Source organism: Salmo salar, chromosome 19 (genome assembly GCF_965601325.2).
Source record: "Salmo salar chromosome 19, fSalSal1, whole genome shotgun sequence".
NCBI lineage: Eukaryota > Metazoa > Chordata > Actinopteri > Salmoniformes > Salmonidae > Salmo > Salmo salar.
In genome coordinates, this window is record NC_138309.1 from 30977795 (window position 1) to 31003268 (window position 25474).

The 25474-nt window shown below is 41.8% G+C and overlaps 2 protein-coding genes across 8 annotated transcripts in view; one reads left to right on the forward strand and one right to left on the reverse strand.

Annotated features, from left to right (window-relative positions):
- The window catches only part of LOC106578677 (arf-GAP with SH3 domain, ANK repeat and PH domain-containing protein 1), a 74796-nt gene extending 51253 nt beyond the window's left edge, over positions 1–23543 (reverse strand). For 4 of the 5 annotated variants that reach the window (XM_014157767.3, XM_082965690.1, XM_082965691.1 and 1 more), the window contains exons 1-3: positions 23287–23543; positions 22842–22936; positions 21258–21384 (exon numbers count right to left, since the gene is read on the reverse strand). In XM_014157767.3, the coding sequence (XP_014013242.2) occupies positions 21258–21384; positions 22842–22918 (204 nt within the window). In that variant the 5' untranslated portion in view covers positions 22919–22936; positions 23287–23543. The remainder of the gene's footprint in view (positions 1–21257; positions 21385–22841; positions 22937–23286) is intronic. The other variant, XM_082965689.1, reaches the window with a different exon arrangement.
- Positions 23544–24658: 1115 nt separating this feature from the next.
- LOC106578679 (transcriptional repressor NF-X1) overlaps positions 24659–25474 on the forward strand; it is a 28328-nt gene continuing 27512 nt past the window's right edge. For all 3 annotated transcript variants that reach the window (XR_001322500.3, XM_014157768.3, XM_014157769.3), the window contains exon 1: positions 24659–24918. Coding sequence is in view for 2 of the 3 variants with exons in the window: in XM_014157768.3 (XP_014013243.3) it covers positions 24897–24918 (22 nt within the window). In the remaining variant the exon portion in view is untranslated. The remainder of the gene's footprint in view (positions 24919–25474) is intronic.

Here is a 25474-nt window from a genome sequence, read left to right on the forward strand (position 1 = left end):
TCAACCAACATGCTATCGACCAAACCAGTCAACTAAATGGGGCCAGCCCTAAAAATACACACACACTGACTACTACACTAACACACACACAGTATCTGTCCAAGTTCACTGTCTAAATGGTGATAAAATACTGGATAACTCTAACAAGATTTGTTATACCTACAGTAATGAAGTCTCTAGCACTCATTTACAAGGCATATTTCCTTGATTATGATCTGTGCTGTGATTGAATCAAAGGCAGATGTTTGTTTACTAAAGTAGTGCACTACTTTTGACCAGAGCCCTATGGGCCAGACCCTCTCGCCGCACAGAGCGTGCAATTAGGAGAACGCTGATGTCATGCTTTATCGCCGCTGAGGGCAGAGCAACTCTGCATACTCTGTTCTTGGCTCACAGCACTACTAACGCCTACTTGGAAATGCGCTTGTTTTCAAAATCTCTGTGCTCTGTGGAAGTGTAGAACGTCTGCGCAGGTCGAAGGTTTCGCTTTTGTGTTTTTCAATGCCGGGTTTTCTGTACCATTCGCCACAGAGCCAGATTACATGACTGTGAGGTTTGATGTGCCAAAACAAATGTTCAGGTTAAGAGGATTTGATTGTATCACAAACAGTACTCACACACTCAGATGTGTAGAAGAACACACACATAAACACACACACGCACACTTATGGAGATGATAAACACCAACATAAATACATGAAATTGGGCTCCGCTGATCACAGGGGAGGCATCCTACAACGTCGGTCGAGCTAATTCAATTTCACGATGCAATTAAGGCCCAGTCTCGGTTGTCCCCTGGACAGTTTTACGTCGCTCTTACACAATTTATGGCTGCAGTAGTGTATGGCCCCGGGGCCTTCAGTGCCCTTACTCCCATTGCACTGTGCTTTGATCTCTCTCTCTCTAACGCAGGAGCACGACCTGGCGCTAGTGTATGTACCGTTACCTAGTAGCCTACATACAAATACTCTCATACTGTATGTGATCCTTCAGTGTGGTCCTATCTAGACTAGAATGTTCTGTGTATTCACAGAGAAGGCAACTTTGTAGAGAGTGTGGTTGGTATAATCAACATCCTTTTCATAAATATTAGGCTATAGTCTAGAACCTGTTTATCTCTAGTCTGTACTTGCTTAGTGATATACTACATCATCATAATATGATAAGAATATAGGCTACTGTAGACCAAGGACACAGACAAGGTCATAGGCATCATGGTGGACCCCCTGACACCCTAATCCATGAATGATTATTCAGAGAGGCAGTAGACTGAGATGAATTCTCCAGAGGGATCAAAGGCAATGCATGCAGCAGCAGCAGGAAGACTGCCTCTCTAATGGTGCCCATGTTACAGGGCAAGAGAGCGAGAGAGAGTGAGAGAGAGAGAGAGAGAGAGCGAGAGAGAGAGAGAGAGAGAGGAGCAGCTGGCACCCCCGCCAAAGGTCACCCATAATCCTCTCTGTGTCTGCGTTGCGGTAATTAAATATTCTGCTTTGATATGAACATGCTTTTACATTAGTAGGGAACATGTAACGTCGACTTGACATTACAGGGACAGGGATATATGTGTTGTGTTCCCAGGGTCCTTGCGACCACAGGAGTAGGGTTTTTAGAGGCCTTTGTCCTACTGTAGCACAAGCTTCAGTTTTTTTTCTCACAGAGCAAACCACCATTGAGGCCATTTTTTATTGACGATGAAGCAACAGACAGTGTGTGACAACCGTATAGATTTCAGTTACGACTGAACAAGGTCAATTGTCAATTGCATTACTGGCATTCAAAATCGCTTACATAATTATCACAGAAAGCACAGTAAAGACTTTGGGGTGGGTTCAGGAAAATTCACACTCATTCCAATATGTCGTGGAAACACTGTTTTAGGTTTACTGTAATATATGCAAGCAAGTGTTACCATCAAATCAATGAGGATAAACACTAGATGTGAAGGAGGGAGGGGAATTTGGCTTTGAGCATTCAGCTCAGTCTCCAAGGGTCAAAATAGTTCAATGGAACACAGCTCACTTGGCTAACAGTCCTCCGCACCCTCTGGCAACCAGTAAGAACGCATCTCAGCTCTAGCAAGAATTCCCTCACAAAGCCTGCAAACTATTCAATATAGTCAATTCTTTGTTCTGATCGACCAACAGCCAATGTTCAGCTCTGACACAATCCAGTGTGATTGGTGGGTGGGCCAATGACTCAAAACAAGAGTTGAGGGGATAGAGATGTTTCATACCTAATATTCTGAAAGGGAACCTAGCCCACAGTATATGGCAGTGTGTTGATTCCCCTGTGAAACGTCTACCACCATGAAAGCCCGTATTGTGCTGGTAGCTAGACATTGTGGCTGTGTGTGACGGGAGACGGGAAGGTAGAGAAGCTACAGCTTCAACACTTCCTGGTATGTGTCCCAAATGGCCCCCTATTCCCTATATAGTGCACTACTTTTGATCTGTGCTGTGCTGATCAAAAGTAGTGCACTAAAGTAATGCCATTTGGGATGCAGTTCTGAAGTTCCTGCCCCAGGTCTTATCCTCCCAGTGCAGAGCAGACCTGGCATTTCCCCTCCAGCCCTTCTTCCATAGGAAACAGGAAGCAACAGGCCTGACTGTCACTGAGCAGCAGCGACCTCCTGGTTTGTCTCTCTATTAGTTATAACACCATGGTATTTCACTGGCAACTTATGGTAAACCGCGTTTTGCAGATAAGTTATAGACCACAGTTACAGAAGTGTTATCTAGATTAATTTCTCTACTGTGAAATTTGTGGACGGCAAATTTCTCTGTCAATTGGTACTCACTCAGTTCATAACTTTGTCACTCAGTTCATAACAACATCAGTCACACGTACAGACAGACAGTAACGCGGTTGCCACAGAGATGTGATCGCGCTGTCTCGCACATCAGCAAGTTTCTCTAGTCTAACCATTCTGTCTATCTGTCTGTCTATCTGACATTAGTGGGCTGACACTCATGATGACGCAGTGCCTTGTAGTGAGTTCAAGAACCAACACCATATGAGTCCTGGTATCACAATGTCCCCCTTAGTTTAAGAAGACTCGTTTGTAACTAAGAGCTTCACTGTCGACCATGCATTAAAGACCAAAATTGGTTAAAGAAAATTGTGACAAATAAAAATATATACCAGTTTTATTTAAGGACAGCTGTGCTATAGATCGCAAAATAGTTGGGAAGAGATTTTCGCTGTACCGATTCCATGGCACATGGTTTATGAATTGACATGCCAAACGGCAGATTCAAAACTTTGAATTTTTGCAATTTTAATTATTATACAAAATTCTTTCAATGAATATAATTGTATATATACAGTGAGGGAAAAAAGTATTTAATCCCCTGCTGATTTTGTACATTTGCCCACTGACAAAGACATGATCAGTCTATTCTTTTAAATGGTAGGTTTATTTGAACAGTGAGAGACAGAATAACAACAACAAAAACCAGAAAAACGCATGTCAAAAATGTTATAAATTGATTTGCATTTTAATGAGGGAAATAAGTATTTGACCCCCTCTCAATCAGAAAGATTTCTGCCACCCAGGTGTCTTTTATACAGGTAACGAGGTGAGATTAGGAGCACACTCTTAAAGGGAGTGCTCCTAATCTCAGTTTGTTACCTGTAACAAAGACACCTGTCCACAGAAGCAATCAATCAGATTCCAAACTCTCCACCATGGCCAAGACCAAAGAGCTCTCCAAGGATGTCAGGGACAAGATTGTAGACCTACACAAGGCTGGAATGGGTTACAAGACCATCGCCAAGCAGCTTGGTGAGAAGGTGACAACAGTTGATTATTCGCAAATGGAAGAAACACAAAAGAACTGTCAATCTCCCTCAGCCTGGGGCTCCATGCAAGATCTCACTTCGTGGAGTTGCAATGATCATGAGAACGGTGAGGAATCAGCCCAGAACTACACGGGAGAATCTTGTCAATGACCTCAAGGCAGCTGGGACCATAGTCACCAAGAAAACAATTGGTAACACACTACGCCGTGAAGGACTGAAATCCTGCAGCACCCGCAAGGTCCCCCTGCTCAAGAAAGCACATATACATGCCCGTCTGAAGTTTGCCAATGAACATCTGAATGATTCAGAGGACAACTGGGTGAAAGTGTTGTGGTCAGATGAGACCAAAATGGAGCTCTTTGGCATCAACTCAACTCGCCATGTTTGGAGGAGGAGGAATGCTGCCTATGACCCCAAGAACACCATCCCCACCATCAAACATGGAGGTGGAAACATTATGCTTTGGGGGTGTTTTTCTGCTAAGGGGACAGGACAACTTCATCGCATCAAAGGGACGATGGACAGGGCCATGTACCATCAAATCTTGGGTGAGAACCTCCTTCCCTCAGCCAGGGCATTGAAAATGGGTCGTGGATGGGTATTCCAGCATGACAATGACCCAAAACACACGGCCAAGGCAACAAAGGAGTGGCTCAAGAAGAAGTACATTAAGGTCCTGGAGTGGCCTAGCCAGTCTCCAGACCTTAATCCCATAGAAAATCTGTGGAGGGAGCTGAAGGTTTGAGTTGCCAAACGTCAGCCTCGAAACCTTAATGACTTGGAGAAGATCTGCATAGAGGAGTGGGACAAAATCCCTCCTGAGATGTGTGCAAACCTGGTGGCCAACTACAAGAAACGTCTGGCCTCTGTGATTGCCAACAAGGGTTTTGCCACCAAGTACTAAATCATGCTTTGCAGAGAGGTCAAATACTTATTTCCCTCATTAAAATGCAAATCAATTTATAACATTTTTGACATGTGTTTTTCTGGATTTTTTGTTGGTATTCTGTCTCTCACTGTTCAAATAAACCTACCATTAAAATGATAGACTGATCATTTCTTTGTAAGTGGGCAAACGTACAAAATCAGCAGGGGATCAAATACTTTTTTCCCTCACTGTATGGGGGATACAGCCTTCCCAGCTCTGCAGATTTTGCTGCCAGGAGGGAGAGTCATTAGATGACTTATTTTGGTACTGTCCATATGTAGCTTGTTTTTGGTCACAGGTCCAGAAATGGCTGAAGAATCGCAACATTTACCTGGAGCTAACACTGCAGATAGCATTAAAGGGTGATTTGAAAAAGTCATAGTCAATCGATCAATAATATAATAATTATTTCAACAACAAAAATGTATCTTTCATTTACAATCTGTAGAAACTATGAGAATAGAAAGGTTCAGAACTTTTGTGAAGCATCACAGCACAGTTGAAAAATATATGGCAAATAGAAATCCAATATGGATGGTGTTAAGAGACAGATGGGAGGGGTTGAGTGGATCTGAAAGGTGGGACTAAAAACAACAAGATAACTAATGTAAAATATACTGTGTCCGTAAAATGCATATAGGTTCAGAACTTTTGTGAAACAGCACAGTTAAAAATATATGGCAAATAGAAATCAAAACGGGATGGTCTTGGAGTGCCACTACAGCCCCGTCGATGTTAATGGGGGCCTGTTCGGCCCGCCTTTTCCTATAGTCCATGATCATCTACTTTGTCTAGCTCACATTGAGGGAGAGATTGTTGTCCTGGCACCACACTGCCAGTTCTCTGACGACCTCCCTATAGGCTGTCTCATCGTTGTCGGTGATCAGGCCTACCACTGTTGTGTCGTCAGCAAACTTAATGATGGTGTTCGAGTTGTGTTTGGCCACGCAGTCATGGGTGAACAGGGAGTACAGGAGGGGACTAAGTACACACCCCTGAGGGGCCCCCACATTGAGGATCAGCGTGGCAGATGTGTTGTTGCCTACCCTTACCACCTGGGGGCGGCCAGTCAGGAAGTCCAGGATCCAGTTGCAGAGGGAGGTGTTTAGTACCAGGGTCCTTAGCTTAGTGATGAGCTTCGTGGGCACTATGGTGTTGAACACTGAGCTGTAGTCAATGAATAGCATTCTCACATAGGTGTTCCTTTTGTCCAGGTGGGAAAGGGCTGTGTGGAGTGTGATTGAGATTGCATCATCTGTGTATCTGTTGGGGCGGTATGCAAATTGGAGTGGGTCTAGGGTATTCGGGAGGATGCTGTTGATGTGAGCCATGACCAACCTTTCAAAGCACTTCATGGCTACTGACGTGAGTAATACAGGGTGGTAATCATTTAGGCAGGTTACCTTCGTTCCTTGGGCACAGGGACTATGGAGGTCTGTTTGAAACATGTAGGTATTACAGACTCGGTCAGGGAGAGGTTAAAAATGTCAGTGAAGACACTTGCCAATTGGTCAGCGCATGCTTTGAGTGCATGTCCTCGTAATTAGTCTGGCCCAGCGGCTTTGTGAATGTTGACCTGTTTAAAGGTCTTGCTCACATCGGCTACCGATAGCGTTATCACACAGTCATCCAGAACAGCTGGTGCTCTCGTGCATGCTTCAGTGTTGCTTGCCTCGAAGCGAGCATAAAAGGAATTTTTCTCATCTGGTAGGCTCGCATCACTGGGCAGCTGGCGTCTGGGTTTCCCTTTGTAGTCCATTACTGTTTTCAAACCCTGCCACATCCGAGGAGCTTCAGAGCCGGTGCAGTAGGATTCAATCTTAGTCCTGTATTTACGCTTTGCTTGTTTGATGGTTCATCTGAGGGCATAGTGGGATTTCTTATAAGCATCCAGATTAGTGTCCCGCTCCTTGAAAATGGCAGCTCTAGCCTTTAGCTCGATGCAGGTGTTGCCTGTAATCCATGGCTTCTGGTTGGGATATGTACGTACAGTCTGTCGGGTTCACCTTGGGGTCATGATAGGGGCTGTACCAAATGTTTGATGTATTATAATAATTGATTATGCTTATGTTGTATTAATAGAAGGGGAGGGGTTATAAGACCCCTCCCTCCTTACATTTATAGGGTCCTAGACTACAGATTAACAATATATATATTCATTATAATGTTTAATATTGTTCCACAGTCTTTTCTAGTCTCTGCCTCTTATAAAGAAATGGTCTGAGAGATGTGTGACTGTGAGACAGAACTCTGCAGGGGAGTGAAAGAGATAAGAGACTAGTCAGACATTCCACTATAAATCAACTTGGGGAGTGGACATTTACTGCTGAGCCTTTAGATAACACTGAAACTCTTGTTTGTATAGCTGTGTATGCATGGGCTTGGTCTCATGAGTAGAAGGTAATGACGTAGGCAGTGACATCACTAAGGCTGGACTTCGGGCTTAACAAAATAACTTGGACCCTTTACTATTTTGCTGAACTTACTCGGAAACATGCGTGCTATGTTCCTGTTGTCAACTCCTGTCTGCAATTGCATTAATAAAGGTTTTTGATTGATTTAATTAAAGATATTGTCTGAATGCTAATTTTGCCAATGAGCCAATGATTGACAAGGAACAAGGAACGAACCCCAAGTCACTGAGGGACGACGCCGTCGATGCACTTATTGATGAGGCCGATGACTGAGGTGGTATACTCCTCAATGCCATTGGATGAATCCCTGAACATATTTCAGTCTGTGCTAGAAAAACAGTCCTGTAGCATAGCATCTGCATCATCTGACCACTTTCTGGTACTTCCTGCTTCAGTTTTTGCTTGTAAGCAGGAATCAGGAGGATAGAATTATGGTCAGATTTGCCAAATGGAGGGCGGGGGAGAGCTTTGTATGCATCTCTGTGTGTGGTGTAAAGGTGGTCTAAAAATGTTTTTCCTCTGGTTGCACATGTGGCATGCCAGTAAAAGTGTGGTAAAACTGATTTAAGTTTGCCTGCATTAAAGTCCCCGGCCACTAGAAGCACCGCTTCTGGATGAGCATTTTCTTGTTTGCTTATGGCCTTATATAGTTGGATGAGTGCGGTCTTAGTGCCAGCATCGGTCTGTTGTGGTAAATAGACGGCTACGAATAATATAGATGAGAACTCTCTTGATAGATAGTGTGGTCTACAGCTTATCATAAGGTACTCTACCTCAGGCGAGCAATACCTTGAGACTTCTTTAATATTAGACATTGCGCACCAGCTGATATTGACAAATAGACAGTCACCCTCACCCCTCATCTTACCAGACGTAGCTTCTTCTCTGTTCTGCCGGTGCATGGAAAATCCTGCCAGCTCTATATTATCAGTGTCATCGTTCAGCCACGACTCGGTGAAACATAAGATATTACAGTTTTGAATGTCCCGTGGGTAGGATAATCATAATCGTAGGTCATCAATTTTATTTTCCAATGATTGCACATTAGCCAGTAGACCGGACGGCAGTGGGAGTTTACTTGCCTACGGATTCTGCGCCCCCTTTTCTTCTGTATTTTCTTCACGTAAATGACGGGGATTTGGATTAAAACGTCAGCCATCCTCTTCGGCGCCAACATTGGAACTAACATTGGAATTGGAGTTGATTCCAAGGCAATACATAAAAAAACGTAAATATACAACTTGAAGCAAACACATGGAGCACGTTCTGATTGGCCAGTGAGGGGCCAAGCCTCGACACACCCACAACTTGTTTATTCATCAAAACCCAGCCCTTTCTCGCCAACGCCAGCAAGTGCGCTGATAAATGTGACAGTGAAAATAGCAAAAATATTTCTGACACACCCCTGAACCTATGTCTGCGCTTAGATTTACCATTGTGTTAGGTTAGTTAAAATAGAGCCCTTAGATTTACCATTGTGTTAGGTTAGTTAAAATAGAGTCCTTAGATTTACCATTGTGTTAGGTTAGTTAAAATAGAGACCTTAGATTTACCATTGTGTTAGGTTAGTTAAAATAGAGTCCTTAGATTTACCATTGTGTTAGGTTAGTTAAAATAGAGCCCTTAGATTTACCATTGTGTTAGGTTAGTTAAAATAGAGCCCTTAGATTTACCATTGTGTTAGGTTAGTTAAAATAGAGCCCTTAGATTTACCATTGTGTTAGGTTAGTTAAAATAGAGCCCTTAGATTTACCATTGTGTTAGGTTAGTTAAAATAGAGCCCTTAGATTTACCATTGTGTTAGGTTAGTTAAAATAGAGCCCTTAGATTTACCATTGTGTTAGGTTAGTTAAAATAGAGTCCTTAGATTTACCATGACGTTAGGTTTGTTAAAATAGAGTCCTTAGATTTACCATTGTGTTAGGTTAGTTAAAATAGAGTCCTTAGATTTACCATTGTGTTAGGTTAGTTAAAATAGAGTCCTTAGATTTACCATTGTGTTAGGTTAGTTAAAATAGAGTCCTTAGATTTACCATTACGTTAGGTTTGTTAAAATAGAGCCCCTAATGTCTAGAAGTTGTTGTTGGTTGTAGGAAATTATACCATTAATGTTCTGAGAATATAAGTAAGAAATAACACACACACAAAATAAAGAAATCGTACACGAGAGGGCATGCTAAGCTACTTTTTTAGCATGGCTGTGCTGCGGTCATAGGTTACGAGGCGGAGCCGAGTACCGTATATATCCATAAGAATTATGCTGATTCATGATTTCGACTGGCTGAAAAAAGATGTCAGTCTCGTCCTGACACGTTATTCTCAATAGGACAGTGGAGATCAAATTTCAATATTGAAACTATTTTGCAAATGTTGAAAGACAAGTCAGCAACGTTTGTACAACCCTTCATTGTTGCAAACCAAATATTAGGATAGAAGCAAGGGGAAATAATGTCTAGATGCCTTTAACAGTGGAGATCAGGTTAATGAATTGTCTGGCTGGGCTGATGGGACACTGGATGAGCAGGGAGAAAACTGCAAATTTGTCTAGGAGCTAGAACCAGGGCGCCGTGTCTGTCGGCACCATCTTGTATCAGCATTATAACTTATTACAGCTTCAGTGTCTACTTTACTGAAAATATCTGCTGCATACCCCTGTGAGGTTAAATAAGACATACATTTTGGTCAACAATAAAATGGAGAAATCACATGATGCATCTGCCTTTAAAGGTCTTCTGTTAGCAACAGAGGTGTAAAAGTGTATTTATCTATTTCATCGTATGGTTTTTCTACTTTTTATTGCACTGCTCAACCTGCGATTAGAAAGATCTATTCTAGCATAGATTTCTCGGTTTGGTAAAATGCGATTTTCCCAACAAGAAAATGTCATATAAAACTGAATAATTCAAGAGAATGAGACGTTTCATCATAGCCAGGTTTTACATAACACAATGATTGCAGACTATATGCAGGTTTCGTACCTCAATAACATTCACAACTCAGGACAGATGTGGTAAGCTGAATTAATGATGTAGTTTGGGCTTTTTAGAATTGGCCCCTGTGTCACATACAGGCAAATGAAACAGAACAGTGTACAGCGGCATATTGCATTACTTGCCTCTCTCACACTGATGTCCCATCACATTTTCCAGGCTAGTTCAACCACATAACTGTCATTTAAAAGTGCAAGCAAAGGGATGTCATATAAAAATGTTTGTTAGGTAAACTGTCAGCATTATAAACTGTGACTCATAATCCCCTGAGCGAGGCAGTATCTTCCATAGTAAGGGGGGTTAAATCGGAGGTCACTGTTTAAAAGTGCCATGTAAGCCCATCAGATCTGATGGCTCTGTCGTTGCTGAGCTCCATTAGAGAGCGAGAGGAGAAGGCTGGCGATCGCATGGTGGGGGTGTCCGAGTTCATGTCCAAGTCAGTTTAACACCAGTGGTCTTCAATGGAGGGCCCCAGAGAGATGTGGAACCCCCTCGCCCTGGCCACTCCGTATCCCACACCCTCCCTTCGCCTAAATCAGGGAAAGAGCAGGGATCACAGCCCTGAAAGCCCCACTGCTGGAGCTAAGCATGGTCAGGGGCTAATCCACTGCTAATAGCCCTTGATGATGCAGTGCAACTGTGGTAGGAAGGGAAGGTAGGCCAACAGCTGGAAGCCCCGACCAGAGACTGATTATCCGATTTCCCTGATCTCTCAGACAGCAAACAAACCAACAAACAAGCAACTGAAACAGCATCCAAACACAAAGCCCCCAAACCCTCCCGCTGTGAAAGAGACACGCCACAGATAGATTCGAAATATCGCTGGAGGATTTCTTTAAGGAGGTTTGGAAAGGGTGTGTTGGTGTCCTAACCGGGTCACAACACATCTTCGTCCTGAGGCGTGGAAAATTGGCAATGGGACGCTTGGATTCGGCCAGTGTCTGAACCCGTATTGAAACAAAAGAACCCTAAATCTGTATTTTCTTTTCCTTCATTTACAACAAGCCCCTCCTTTTCTCTATGAGTTTATGAGTGCTGGGGTCAATGGCTTTCCTCTAGGACTGTGAGAGTCAAGGCCTGGGGGTTGGGGAAGGCAGCGTTGACACTAATGGATGCTCTTCTTCTGGCCTGAGGGGTAAACACTCCAACGCTGATTCTCTGCTTTAAGAGGAGACCATGGTGTTGAGCCCCGGTGTGTGTGTGCATGCACACGGTTTTGTGTATGTTGTCAGCTAGGCATTTGATATAGCGTTTCATCTGATGTGCTGAACATGCCTGCCAGGAGATGGCTTGTTGGCTCAGATGTGGAGTTACACAAGCTGGCTCCCTCAGCACGGCAAGGTTTCCCTAGTGCCTACAGAGGTCACTCTGCCCCCCTGGAACTGCCTTAACACTGGCTTAGGACAGTTGATAACAACAATGAGAGGAAATCTTACAACATTAACATGATGTTGTCTAAGAGGACTGTTCTAGGATACACCGATACTACTTCCGACATGACTATCTCCTGAATGTGACATTATCATGCAGTAGAAGGGAGGCCATCATGTCTGAGGTTGAGAGGAAAGAGTGAGGAGATACTCAGTAAAAATATCCCTGTTCGGTATTTCCTACTGCTCAAGTGTGTGGATATCACCGTGGCCAGTGAGAATGTATACACTTGTGGTTTTGGAATAGCGGCTCTTTCACCGACGGAATGCCATAAACTGTGAAACTTTATACATGTCCTTAGAAAACTTCAAGGAATACTGTAAAGCGCAGGAATCTAGGCTGTGACTCTGGTAAGGTTCAGGTCCATGTGGTGTGGAATGGAACGAAAATACTTAGGGACTAGAAATAATACGCTACTTCTGATTGTGTGTTTTATCGAAGCGGGGTGAGCGGCTCATTCCTTGGCTCTCACAGCCAGATGCCTTTGGATTTACTGCTTGTGGTTTGAGGGCAGGAAGCTGAGGTGGTAGTGGTAGAGATATCAGCCAATCACTGATCAGATAAGAGCAAGATTAATAATACAATTGTTACTTTGAGTTGAATGGTTTGTTTGTGTTACTGGTGGAATTGGAGTTCGGCTTACTGTACTCATACCCTCAGGCCTCATTGCTGACCTACATCACATTGGTGAGAGAGATTATTAGATATTTTTGTGACAGTTTCAATGTTTTCAGACTATTTTCCTCCCTTATGATGGTGTTATAAATCAATAAGTTGGCTTGAAGGTTGATAACAAAGAAGGTAGTTCAATGAGAGGTGGCTGTTTGTACTGCGTCTCCAAAATATTTATTTTGGATTAATGTCTTTGAAGTGAACGAACAGAGAATGAATTTAACTTAAAAGAGGTCTTGCACTTGAAAATGTTTTCAGTTACACAAAAGGAATTGCCTCGTACCCTATGCTACTTCAGTTAGTGATTTACATTTTGGTCAAGTTTTCTTAAAGGGAACGTCAAGCAACTCTCAAATTGACCTGCTCTCCATTTTATTCAGGTGACGGAGTGAGAGTAGGCAAGCATAGCCCATATCTAGTGAACAGAGTTCATGTTTAATCATGAACTTTGTGACTGTCATTCATTGAGGTTACTGGGTTGATGTGGACAGTGGGGTTGAAGAGGAAACCTTTGCTTCTCTTGGCCATGCACAGGCAATTCAGCCTTATGCGGATAGCTCCGTGGTGAATGTTTTCCATGAAAGATATAAATAATTGTCATATAATTATAAATACTGTTTATACAGTTTTTATACCCATTTCTGTATAAATAGCCTCTAAAATATATGTAAACAGACCATAAATGTCTCAGATTATTTAGTATCTGTTTTTATAGCTGTGAGTGCTATTATATGATACAATATCAATACTTGTTGCATTTACAACTTGTCTAAGTCCTATCAACAACTGATTTGAGCCAGTGTTGAAACCTGGAACCAGACTCATAGCCCTCCTCCATAGCCTGACCACACTCAACACAGCTGAGCAGCCACCCTCTTCAGCCTTTACTCAACACATGTTCCCTTCTCTGCCCTGCCTCCCTCTCTGGCCAACACCTGAGGCAGGCTAGGACACAAAAGATGCCTTAAATCTTTCTATGTGAGATAGTCTGACCTCAGTTACTTTTGGAAATGTTACATCCGCCTATTTTCCTTGTCCTGACTCGGAAAGTTCAGGCTTCCCCCAGCTCCAGGCCAGAGAAAGGGATGTTCACTCATGTCCTGCCAATGAAATCTGTTCTCCGCCCTTCCTGTTAGAATCGTGCCCCATTTTTTGACAAATGGGGAAGACAACATTTTCAGTTGTAGAGGCATATTCTCTTGTCAAAGTAACCACTTTGGTGGCCTTGTGATTGACTTACTGAAGCTTGTTTGAGCCACACTAGGGATGGGCACAGTTATTAGAATATTATAATATTCGAACGGACGTTAGTATTCAATTACTTGCAAGAGTATGCATAAAAAAAAAAAAATATATATATATATATATATATATATATATATATATATAGGCCTATTTTAATGAAAAGGCATTGTCTAAAATGTAATGAATATTATCTATGTGACATTGCTATATACATTATGTAGCAATGGATTAATGTCTTTAAAGTGAATGAACGGAGAATCGGATAGACCATGCAATTAAACATTTTAATAAAACAACAGTTTTATGACAGTTTTTATGAGTGAGCCTCATAAAAACAGATGTACCGGTAGCCTACACACTTTTCATGTGTGTAGCTTGTTATTGTCGGTCAATCAAAGCAGCACCAACGTCAGAGCCTCCACGTGTAGCAAGTGAAGTGGGAGATGTCTAATCAATGCAAATGGAATACCAATTACGGAATTAAATTGGCTAAATAAGGAGTAGGCTTCGATGATCAATCAACAGGTAGGCTGTTGTTTAATATGAATTGAGTTGTTGTAGACAAGGACACTGGGAGCAAAGCAAAATAACCTCAATTAGACTCGCTAGCTAGATGGCTACCTAACTTAGCTGGCTAGTGTCGCTAGCTAGCTAGCTTCTTTACATTAATTTGATGCAGTCAAGACAGACACTAACAGATGAGATGCTAGATAACCTATAGCAGAAACGAGTTTGTCTTACTTACGCGAGTCGGTTTGGCTACTTTCTCTCAATTCAATTCAATTCAATTCAAGGGCTTTATTGGCATGGGAAACATATGTTAACATTGCCAAAGCAAGTGAAGTAGACAATAAACAAAAGTGGAATAAACAATAAAAATTAACAGTAAACATTACACTCACAGAAGTTCCAAAAGAATAAAGACATTTCAAATGTCCTATTATGTATATATATATACAGTGTTGGAAATAGTGAAAGTACAAGAGGGAAAATAAATAAACATAAATATGGGTTGTATTTACAATGGGCCTCTCTGTCTCTCTCCCTCCTGTGACACACCGGTCCCTCCCCCACCCGTCTGTGCTGAAACAACAAGCAGAGTGCACCGCCTCTCCTGAGTTGTGCGTGCAAGTTCACATTGATGTTAAAAATATATATATATATATATATATATTTTTTTTTTTTTCTTTACCATGCATTTAGACTATCCGGATAACAGAAAAAAATCAATGATATTCGAATAGTGAAATAATTTAAAATGCCCATCCCTAAGCCACGCTATCTTCACCCTGGTCTTAGTAAACACCAGCTATAAAGACACTTCCAATAGCTGGTTCAAATACAACTGGACTTTGCAGCAGTCTGCCACTTTGACCGCCACTCAACACATTCATGCTCATCGTGATGATATAACATTTCACCAGTGTCATCAGTCTTGTACTTGGCTCACCTTCAAGATGTATGTCTTTCGATTTTATATATCCTGTGCTTGTGTGTTTGTCTGATCACATTTGAGCGCATAGAGGTGAAGCTCTTTTTATTTTATTTACATTTTTTTGGGGGTGGATCAACTTTAATATTGCATATAGATTGTAGATTCCATCAATGTAATTGTCTTCATCATTTCCAATCCCCTGTATATTTTGGGGGTAAACATATACACTACCATTCAAAAGTTTGGGGTCACTTAGAGATGTCCTTGTTTTTGAAAAAAAAAGTAAATTTTTTTGTCCATTAAATAACATCAAATTGATTAGAAATACAGTGTAGACATTGTTAATGTTGTACATTACTATTGTAGCTGGAAACGGCAGATTTTTTATGGAATATCTACATAGGCGTACAGAGGCACCTTATCAGAAACCATCACTCCTGTGTTCCAATGGCACGTTGTGCTAGCTAATCCAAGTTTATCATTTTAAAAGGCTAATTAAATCATTAGAAAACCCTTTTGCAATTATGTTAGCACAGCTGAAAACGGTTGTGCTAATTAAAGAAGCAATAAAACTGGCCTTCTTTAGACTAGTTGAGAATCTGGAGCATCAGCATATGTGGGTTCGATTACAGGCTCAAAATGGCCACAAACAAATAACTTTTGTTCTTTGTTTCTGGCTAGTGGGAGGCCCCAGTGCACAACTGAAGAGGAGTGGGAGGCCCCAGTGCACAACTGAGCAAGAGGACAAGTAAATTAGGGTGTCTAGTTTGAGAAACAGACGCCACACAAGTCCCCAACTGGCAGCTTCATTAAATAGTACCCGCAAAGCACCAGTCTCGACGTCAACAGTAAGGAGGCGACTCCGGGATGCTGGCCTTCTAAGCAAAGTTCCTCTGTCCAGTGTCTGTGTTCTTTTGCCCATCTTAATCTTTTCTTCTTATTGGCCAGTCTGAGATATGGCTTTTTCTTTGCAACTCTGCCTCGAAGGCCAGCATCCCGGAGTCGCCTCTTCATTGTTGACGTTGAGACTGGTGTTTTGCGGGTACTATTTAAGAAGCTGCCAGTTGAGGACTTGTGAGGCGTCTGTTTCTCAAACTAGACACTCTAATGTACTTGTCCTCTTGCTCAGTTGTGCACTGGGGCCTCCCACTCCTCTTTCTATTCTGGTTAGAGCCAGTTTGCTCTGTTCTGTGAAGGGAGTAGTACACCGTGTTGTACCAGATCTTCAGTTTCTTGGCAATTTCTCGCATGGAATATCCTTCATTTCTCAGAACAAGAATAGACTGACGAGTTTCAGAAGAAAGTTATTTGTTTCTGGTCATTTTGTGCCTGTAATCGAACCCACAAATGCTGATGCTCCAGATACTCAACTAGTCTAAACAAGGCCAGTTTTATTGCTTCTTTAATCAGAACAACAGTTTTCAGCTGTGCTAACATAATTGCAAAAGGGTTTTCTAATGATCAATTAGCCTTTTAAAATGATCAACTTGGATTACTTGGCACGTAGCTCACACAACGTGCCATTGGAACACAGGAGTGATGGTTGCTGATAATGGGCCTTTGTACGCCTATGTAGATATTCCATAGAACAATCTGCCATTTCTGGCTACAATAGTCATTTACAACATTAACAATGTCTACACTGTATTTCTGATCAATTTGATGTTATTTTAATGGACCAAAAATGTGCTTTTCTTTCAAAAACAAGGACATTTGTAAGTGACCCCAAACTTTTGAATGGTCGTGTACATGCAGCTCTTGCTGTGATCTCAAAAAAAGCACATCAACTCGCAACTACTCCTGCTGTAAACACAGTCCAGTTCAAAGTGAATGGCACAGATCCATATATGGACATGGACTATTTGCATATAGGAATACGGCAGCTCTGATTGGTTATGGCGCACTGGTCTGTGTAGAGTATGGGCCTGAGTCATGCCTGTCAATGCAATAGAATCCTACTCCAATGCGCTCTGACTACAAGAAAATCTCTTGCATAGTTCCTTTTGTTTCGGCATGTTGCATTGAAAGTGGCTAATATTGCCTTGATTCGATCACAATTCGCACAGTAGAGGGAAAAGTTGATAGTGTTAACTAAAGGGGAAAACTATAAAGTTGAGTAAAGTTCAATCTTGTGCTTCTCTGTGCAGGCTGATATTTCTTCTGCCCGGCAGTCCCGGGGAGCTGCGCGTGTTGCGCGCAGCTTAGAGGGAACATTTGTCTCAACCAAATATTACCCAAATTTCCACATTGCATCAGATGAGAATAGAGGTCAAAGATGCCAAGATCAGGATAAGTTGGAACTTCAAATTTCTCATTGGAAAAAGCTGCAGAAATCTTCTTACGATTTCCCTAAGAAAGGGAGGGAAGCTTAACTAACCCTGTCTGCACATGAAGTCCTTCTCCACACATTTCTCTGAACCTTTCAGGGAATTGAATTGCAGATGAGAATGAATATCGTCTAACCATTCTTTAGAACATTCCTCATGTATTATTGGGCATAGGTGTGAATTAACCCAACAAGCTTCCATTACTGCCCCCCAACACCATAATGATGTCACTTCCTGTTATCCAAGACGGCACCTAAGAACGCGGCTCTGGTTATTATTAGCCATCTATCTTGCCCATCTCGCTGTTCATTGTTTTCCATATTTATTTTTAGCACTGATCCAAACATAAACAGTAAACATGTAAGGGAGCTTTTCCCTGTTGTGACTGGGCGAACTGGGTTGTGTTAATAAGGTCAGTGCTGGAATGAGGGGGGAATCGTGAACCTCTTTGTCTCTCCAAGCAGCCACCCATAAATAATTCAGGCGTGGAGTTGGAGTAAGAAGTTTGTATGTCGCTGCAGCACTCCCTCTCTGCACCTTTAGATGACTGTGTGTTTAGAAGCCTGAGGAGGGAGGCTGACGACTGTTCTCCTCTACTTGCAGGTCAGCTCTCCCCTCTCAGGTTACACCATGAAATATTCACCCTGAACCTTTGCATAATTTACCTCATCAACATAATGAGGAAATTACTTGGAGACCTTGGAAGAAGGTGTCTAGTGAGTACAGGAGCGGTAAGTCTTGGGGTATGGCTTTCTAACTGCTCTGCACTCAAACAAAGTGAATGAAGATGGGAAGAGGTTATTAGGGGCCTTCTTTACCATTTCTGAGAAGAGAGAGATGAGAGAATGGCCTCCCAATTTCCCTCACTGGTTATGTTGAAAATATAGACAATAACAAACAGGCCTACTTTAATACTTTAATGTCTTTGGTTGTTTCTCTTCAAATACTACATGACCAACCTTTTTCACCCTAATTATTGTCAGAGGTCATGGCAATGCTGCAGGAGTCCTGGAATACTATATAACTTTTACAGAGTTGGAGATCCATAAAGTGTGTGAGGAGGAATGCCACCTGGAAGGTGGATGTCGTATCCCAGTGCAGGACCCTGACGGGGTGTTCTGCTCTTTAGTTCCCGTCATGTGATCCGGGCTAGGATTTAAGAGTGGCTACCGCTACAGCTCGGGCAGGGAGCACATGGCGGCCCATCCAACAGATGTTTTTCGTTTGCGCTGCAGTCTCTCTCTCTCTGAACTGGAAGGCACAGAGCCAGAAAGGTGATTCATGACGCGAGCCTTTCCTTGTTACACTAAACGAAAAAAATGTGCACCGTGTGGAGAATAAACATGAGTCCGGTTCTGTTTTACAGATTTTTCTATTATTGTACTATAAACCTTCGGGGAGAGACATTTGGAACTTCTAAATGCTATGACACAATGCCCATGACCAGCCATTCTAAGAGAAAAGGATCATTTGTCAACCATTTCGTACATCTGTGCAGCATGTACTATCAACTTTCCTTCTAAGTGTACTGTATATTGGATATTCCATTTACTATGGCTCTTTCTATGTGGAGGACTTTGTTAACTTGAGGTCACTGATAATAACATTGCTATCACTATTGGGTGAGAAACAATAAACAGAGATTGTCTTATATGTTATTTAATTGAAACCTAAGTTCTCTTGATTACTTTAAGGTGTTTCTTTAGCCTTGTTTTCAGAGGATGCAGCAACATCCTAGCATTTGTCTTAGTTCTCAACAAGCCTGGCTGTAGTGTATATGACAGTCTGCTGTTTCCTGGCTTGAAGGAGTGGCAAAATGCAATGGATTCAAATACTGAATCTATAAAACTCTCTGTTCTCTCTCTTGCTACACGTTGGAAATGAAGGATGAGACCACTAACACTGTGATATAGAATCAATAGGGAGAGCAATGATTATCAGCATTGATTATCTGCCATGGCTACTATTTATATACACTTTGTGAGAAATTAAACCAGTGACTTCAAGAGATGCAACATTGACTTCATCGCTATTTTATTCATCAAAAAATTAGATTGTGTTGGTTTTAATAGGGAATGGCAAAGGTGCATGCTGCTGGCCTTCTTTGTTGCCCCATTTCCTAAAGGCAAAGACAACGCAGATGGGGGTAGTATGGAGATGCATGGCTCCCCATGGTCTCCACCTGTCTCACCTGATTACACTCACCTTGCTAATCAGACGTGGTGTGTGTGTGTGTGTGTGTGTGTGTGTGTGTGTGTGTGTGTGTGTGTGTGTGTGTGTGTGTGTGTGTGTGTGTGTGTGCGTGTGTGTGTGTGTGCGTGTGCGTGCATGTGCGTGCGTGTGCGTGCGTGCATGCATGCGTGCGTGCGTAGGCCATACATGCATGCGTGCAAGCTCTTCCATCACTAATTGCGATTGAAAGAGGAGGCTGCAGCTGTACTATCAAAACATGCTGAGGTTCAGAATCAGGCTGATGTCAACGCTATATGTGTGGAGCCATTCCAATTCGGAATCACTGTAAATGCCAATGTCTTTCAGTGAGTGGCTGGAGGGTTTGCTGCTCCATCCGTCCCCACCCCCACTCTGTGTGGAGACAGCCAACACACTCCGCTGCTACAGCCTGGCTACTCTACTCTCCTCTATCATATCCAATCCTCCCCCTCTGCCTGGCAACACCAGCCAGCAGCAGTAGTAGCTAAACTAGCTTCATCGAACTGCACTGAATTAACATAGGCTTCAGCATGAGCAAACCACAGAAGACTATCATGACATCATCACTACACTACAAAACGCAAAACAACATTTATGCTGATACTTTGGATACCATTATTGTATGTTGTAACATTGTAACTCAGCACAGTTCTTTGACAGTGTGTGTTATACAGAGCATGTTCACATCACATGATTAGGCTTTGAAAGAATAGGATACATATTAACTGGATATAGGCTGTTTTGCTTCTAGTAGGCCGGGGTAGGGCAGAGACAGAACTAACTGATTCTACAAGCTTGTCAAGGACAGTAAACTAGGCTTCAGTGGTATACCGTATATACCGTATATCGGGGAATTTTGAAATACAGAAATTCAATACCGTAAAAAAAAATATATATATATATATATATATTCCACATATATATTTTTTTTTTATTGGGTTTGGGGCACCTAAAGTTCAGGGGGGATGCTTAGCCACTGCTTATAACTAACCATAAGTTAACAATCCAGCGATCCATTTGGTTTGTTAACTTGCTAGCTAAGTGGCTCGCTTGCGAGATCAATCTTCTTGGTTACAGCAGAGACAATCAATCCCCTCCTGGATCAAGATCCCTGCTGACTAAATTTGTTTTGTACTTAAAAAAATATATATATAATAATAATAATTGCGCCCCTTGTGTTCACTGCCGGTAATATCGTGTACCCCTGTATGGTACAGGAACGGGATAAAGGTATGAACATCTGGATATGCCCAACCCTATTAAACAGATTTGTATTATCACATGACCCTTGGCTTTTATGTCAACTTGTGCAAATGGAAGCATAAGTGTTACAAAGTTTCCAATAATTACAATTGATAGCAGGCAGTTTATAATGATAATAATCGGCATGTAAACAGAGTAATTCCAAGCCATCACAATCTAACTTTGCCATGGTGGAATGCTTATCACAGAAATGTTGTTTTTGTATTGTTTGCACAACAGAACAGTGCTGTCTGTGAAGGACACTTTCTGAGGTTATTATACAGAATACAGTACAACTTTGGGCATGGGCATTTGGACACGCCAACGTAGATGCAGAGTCTATTTTAATGAGTGGCTCAGGCCCCTGCTACTACTAAATGGAGTTTAGGATAGGCTATTTTCATAAATTGTACAATTTGGGTAGCCTATGCCTATTGTAGCTATGTCATCTCCGTGGTGTCATGATTCATCAATGCGCAATGGTCGCTCTTGCACGAAGTTGCACGTAATTCCATCTGCAGCTATGGCTGACTCAATGTTAACATGATGTGGCCTTACCTCTTCCAGAACGTTGACTGTGTTCCTACAGCTCTGCAGGCGGGTCGTGAAGCTGGACGTGGTAGGAGAATTGTAATCCTCTGTTGTCTCGGAGAGAAACTCGGACACCGATATTTGATCCGGCATCCTTCAGCAGGGAATTGCCCAGAAGAGGATTGCAAGAATTGTTGAGAAAATCCTAAATCATGAAAAAAACAACTGGCGAGGAAAAGTACGAGATGTCTAACTCAGTGACTGGATCGAAAACTGATAGTTTACAAACTAGAGATAGAATCGAAATGACAAAGACGCGTCTCTTCTCGGATTACTTGGTTGGTTCTCTCCTATGACTTCACTGTCCCCAAGGGAAAAGGGAATGGACACAATTTCACCCCCCTCCTCTCTTCTCCCCTCGCCCGTATCCCTTGCTTAAATTACCAAAACACAAACGCTTAATTACTGTCCTATGCTGCCTTGCTGTAAAATAGAATAGCGGATTCCATCATAACGTTTTTGCGGATGTTCATTAAGATAGGCTTTTGCCGATAATACTTTCTACAATCAGAAATATTTGTATGTAATCTATCATAATCCGTGCTCTCTCGAATTGCAGGATTTCGTTTCGTTTTTCTTATCTTCTTTCAGTTCTATTTTTAATGCAGAACGCAGTTTTGACATTCACAACCACTCTCCTCTCCCCCGCTCTCTCGCTCACCCTCTCGCTCACCCACCCACCTCGGATGATGGGGACAAACGAGGAAGAACTGCGCATGTCCATGATCTCCGACATAATACCCAGAGACAGTCCGCAGTAAAAACTCTACTGCTATTTCATTTCCGACCTATGTAATCTTTTAATGGGGCTCTACTGAAGTCATCGAATAATATGCGACGTGAAAAGGAAAATGTAGGCGAGATATAAAATTCCAAGCATCTGGAGCATAAGCCTAGACATTATTATTTATTATCATAATAGCCGATAGCAACTGATATTTACCAATTATATATATAGATTTAGAAATACTAATTGACTGTACTACTGTGTTCTTTATTTAAATATAATTAGCTTATTTATTAACATGCACAATAGTTTATATTCATTGGAGCCTAAAGAAATGCATTAAAACATAATTTATCTGACTGAAAAACCTCAATGGTGTACATTGTAGCTTACTTACTGGACAATTTTTATTATATTTATCAGATCTCTTAAATGTGTTACTGTGCTAGATCTGAAAACATATCCATTCACATTGATGGTAACTTCCATTGCCCATAATAGGGATTTTATTCTCTGGTGCTACAAGTGTGTGTCCTGCAGGTGATAAAATTAAGTACATGCAACACTGCTGTATGGAATCATTGGAATGTTCTCATTTTGGCGCTCCAACCTTGAGAAAAAACATTGTCAGTGAATAGAAGTGTTTAATCGGATAGGGAAGGCTCCTGGTCCATTTACACAGGTTACTAAACTAGAAATACCCCAACGTGTTTTTGACTGAATGCTTTTAGATACAAAGTATCAAGAGAATAGTCTCTGAATATTATCATGTGATACACTGTTTCACATGAAGGCTAGTACCAACAGAATTGAGAGGGTCTTACCTACTCGGATTCCATAAAGAATCTTTAGAAGAGAAACTTGACAGACGGGAAGAGGAGGATCTCATGACTTGACTCATTGACTGTCACCTTATGACCTAAATCAAATAAATAAGAATCACATGAGCAGAGTTCTTTTACTCTCTAGACATCAGATCGTGTGGTATAGCCTGAGGAAAATGAATGAAGACAACACAACTTTTTATAATATGCCTATTATAGGCAACTAGTCTATTCAAAATCATTTTACCACCCTGGAATGTACTCTGATGAGAAAGCATTGTTTTGCATACATTAATAAATAGATTTGAATAGGTTCATTGGGTAGCCAACTTGGGTAGCCAACAAGTTATAAAACATTTGTTTGAAAAAAAATGTAATCTCTAACCCTTTCAAGAGCGCTCATATTCGTAAGAGAAATAATATACACTGCCACGCCTAAACTTACCGAAATCGATGCACATCCAATTTGGAATCTGAACAGAGAGTGAATGTCCACTTGATTAACGCAAAGAAGAATAGGCCTATTTGCTGCGCGCATCATTTCAGCCTCATTTTTAATATTCATTCAACAGAGTAAAGAGTTGAGAGAAGGAGAGAGTGATGTCCTCCCGCAAAGGATCTCGTGAAGATCAGTTACAGCGCGGGGCAGGAAGGGAGATACCGAACCGACCATGTGAGCAGGAAAATAGCCACTTACAATGAGCAGGATCTAAGAGCTCATGGCACAGGAACTGAGGAAATACATAAGGCAGTCAAACAGGAAATGTGGGATCTGGTAAACAGAAGAAGCCAAGAAGTGTCCTTGCCCCCTGGAGCTGATTTGAACTACAGCTGTGGGAAAGTTAGGCTATTTGTCATAGATAACCACATACAGTTCTTTGTTGAAATCAATGTTTAATTTTACAATAGCTTCAAGTTTATTGTTGAAAAAAAATACTAAAGGGTTTGAGGACACTATATTCTTCAACAAAAACATTTGGAATCTTCCCTGTTCTGTCTTCCATTTACCCTCAGACTGGGGCTCCCAGTTGGCACCTCCCCATTACAAAACTATATTTTCTCCCTGTAAAAAAAAAAAAGCCTATACACGTGGTTGTTATGCGTCCAGTAATTTTCCTGTTTTTCATTGTGGTGACTGTCTGAACAGACATCTTCACACAACCGACTGAGTGACTCAACCCTAAGACACCTCATCTATATAAAGACAATGATGAGATCTCATTAACTGAAAAAGTCTTGACTGAAATAAAAGCATAGACTCTGTGTTTGACCTAGCTCATTATGCAGAAATGTTATAGCCTGGTGTATCATCTCAGAGAGTTCAAGATTTGCAGAGTTGCATTATCTCTGAAATATTTTTAAATCAACAGCCTAGTGACCCAAGTCCACAAATCCTTTATCAAAGCCTCTGACGACCTTGATCCCATTACACTACTGCTAAGAGAGACTGTCCTTAGGCCATAGGTACCAGTCTATTGCGCCTGTCTGTCTGTCTGTCTGTCTGGCTTTCTCACTGAGTGACTATGGATGTGATGGGTGTGTAGGCCTAAGGGTGGGATCATTTGTCTGTACAAGACTGTGGGAATAATTTTCTCCATGCGGGACAATATATTATTCTATTCAGTTCTATTCTTTTTTTATTCCATTCAGTTCTATTCTATTCAGATCAGTTCTATTTAATTCCATTCCATTCTATTCTCTCCAGGAAAAAGTATCACCCAATGGTAACTGGTGACACTGTGGATCATGGTGCATGATGACCTAGGGTCCCCCTGCTGGTTATTCCAAGCAGAAGGACGGACAGTCCTGCCCCTGAGTCTCAATAAAGTTGGGTGACATAACTTCAAACCCCATTGCAGGATCTGGAAGAATCGTCGGAGCTCGTGCCAACCACAAGACAAGAGATAGCAATTATGTAAGAAGAGGAGACGTTTTATTATGTTTCATTGTGGGAATAATAAATGCAAACAGTGCCATTTAATCTCCCAACAACTGTAAAAACCTTCGCGTGGGAGAAGAACGTGAGCCACTGCCAACTACATCAGCTGGGGTTGAATGGCTGAGTGCTCAGTCACAGGTAAGATGTAACGGTAGCCTAGCTAGCAACTAACTTGGCTTGATGGCTAGTTAGCTTGCTCCTTTTAGTTTTAAAGAGAATAGCTAACGTTAACCCATTAGTTAGAACGCATGCTCTTTAGCTAAATCATATCAAAGTCAAATTACAGGGTTTGTTTTAAGCGTTGTTGTGAAATTGCACTCGACATTAGCTTAACTAACGTTACGTTAACTAGTTAGCAAGCTTGCGGACAGAGACATATTCTCCCACTCAGTGACTCACTTCGCTAGTCTTTGGTTGTCAGTGTGGCCACACTGTTAGACGCGTGTTCATTTAACTTTAGCTTGAGAAGCTGGCTAGTTAGCTACATAGCCTAAGCTAGGTATTGGTGGACTCATGCGGACTTTTAGCAATGGCTATGCCCTTGCTTGTCTAAGGAAAGCCAGTGGGAACCTCTAACAAATAGTGAACGTTGTTGCCTACTTGTGTGATGATAGTTGACTAAGCCTAACTAACTAGATGACGTGCTCTAGTATCAAAGTCCAGAAGAGGTGATCTGTCATACTCAGATCCTTGA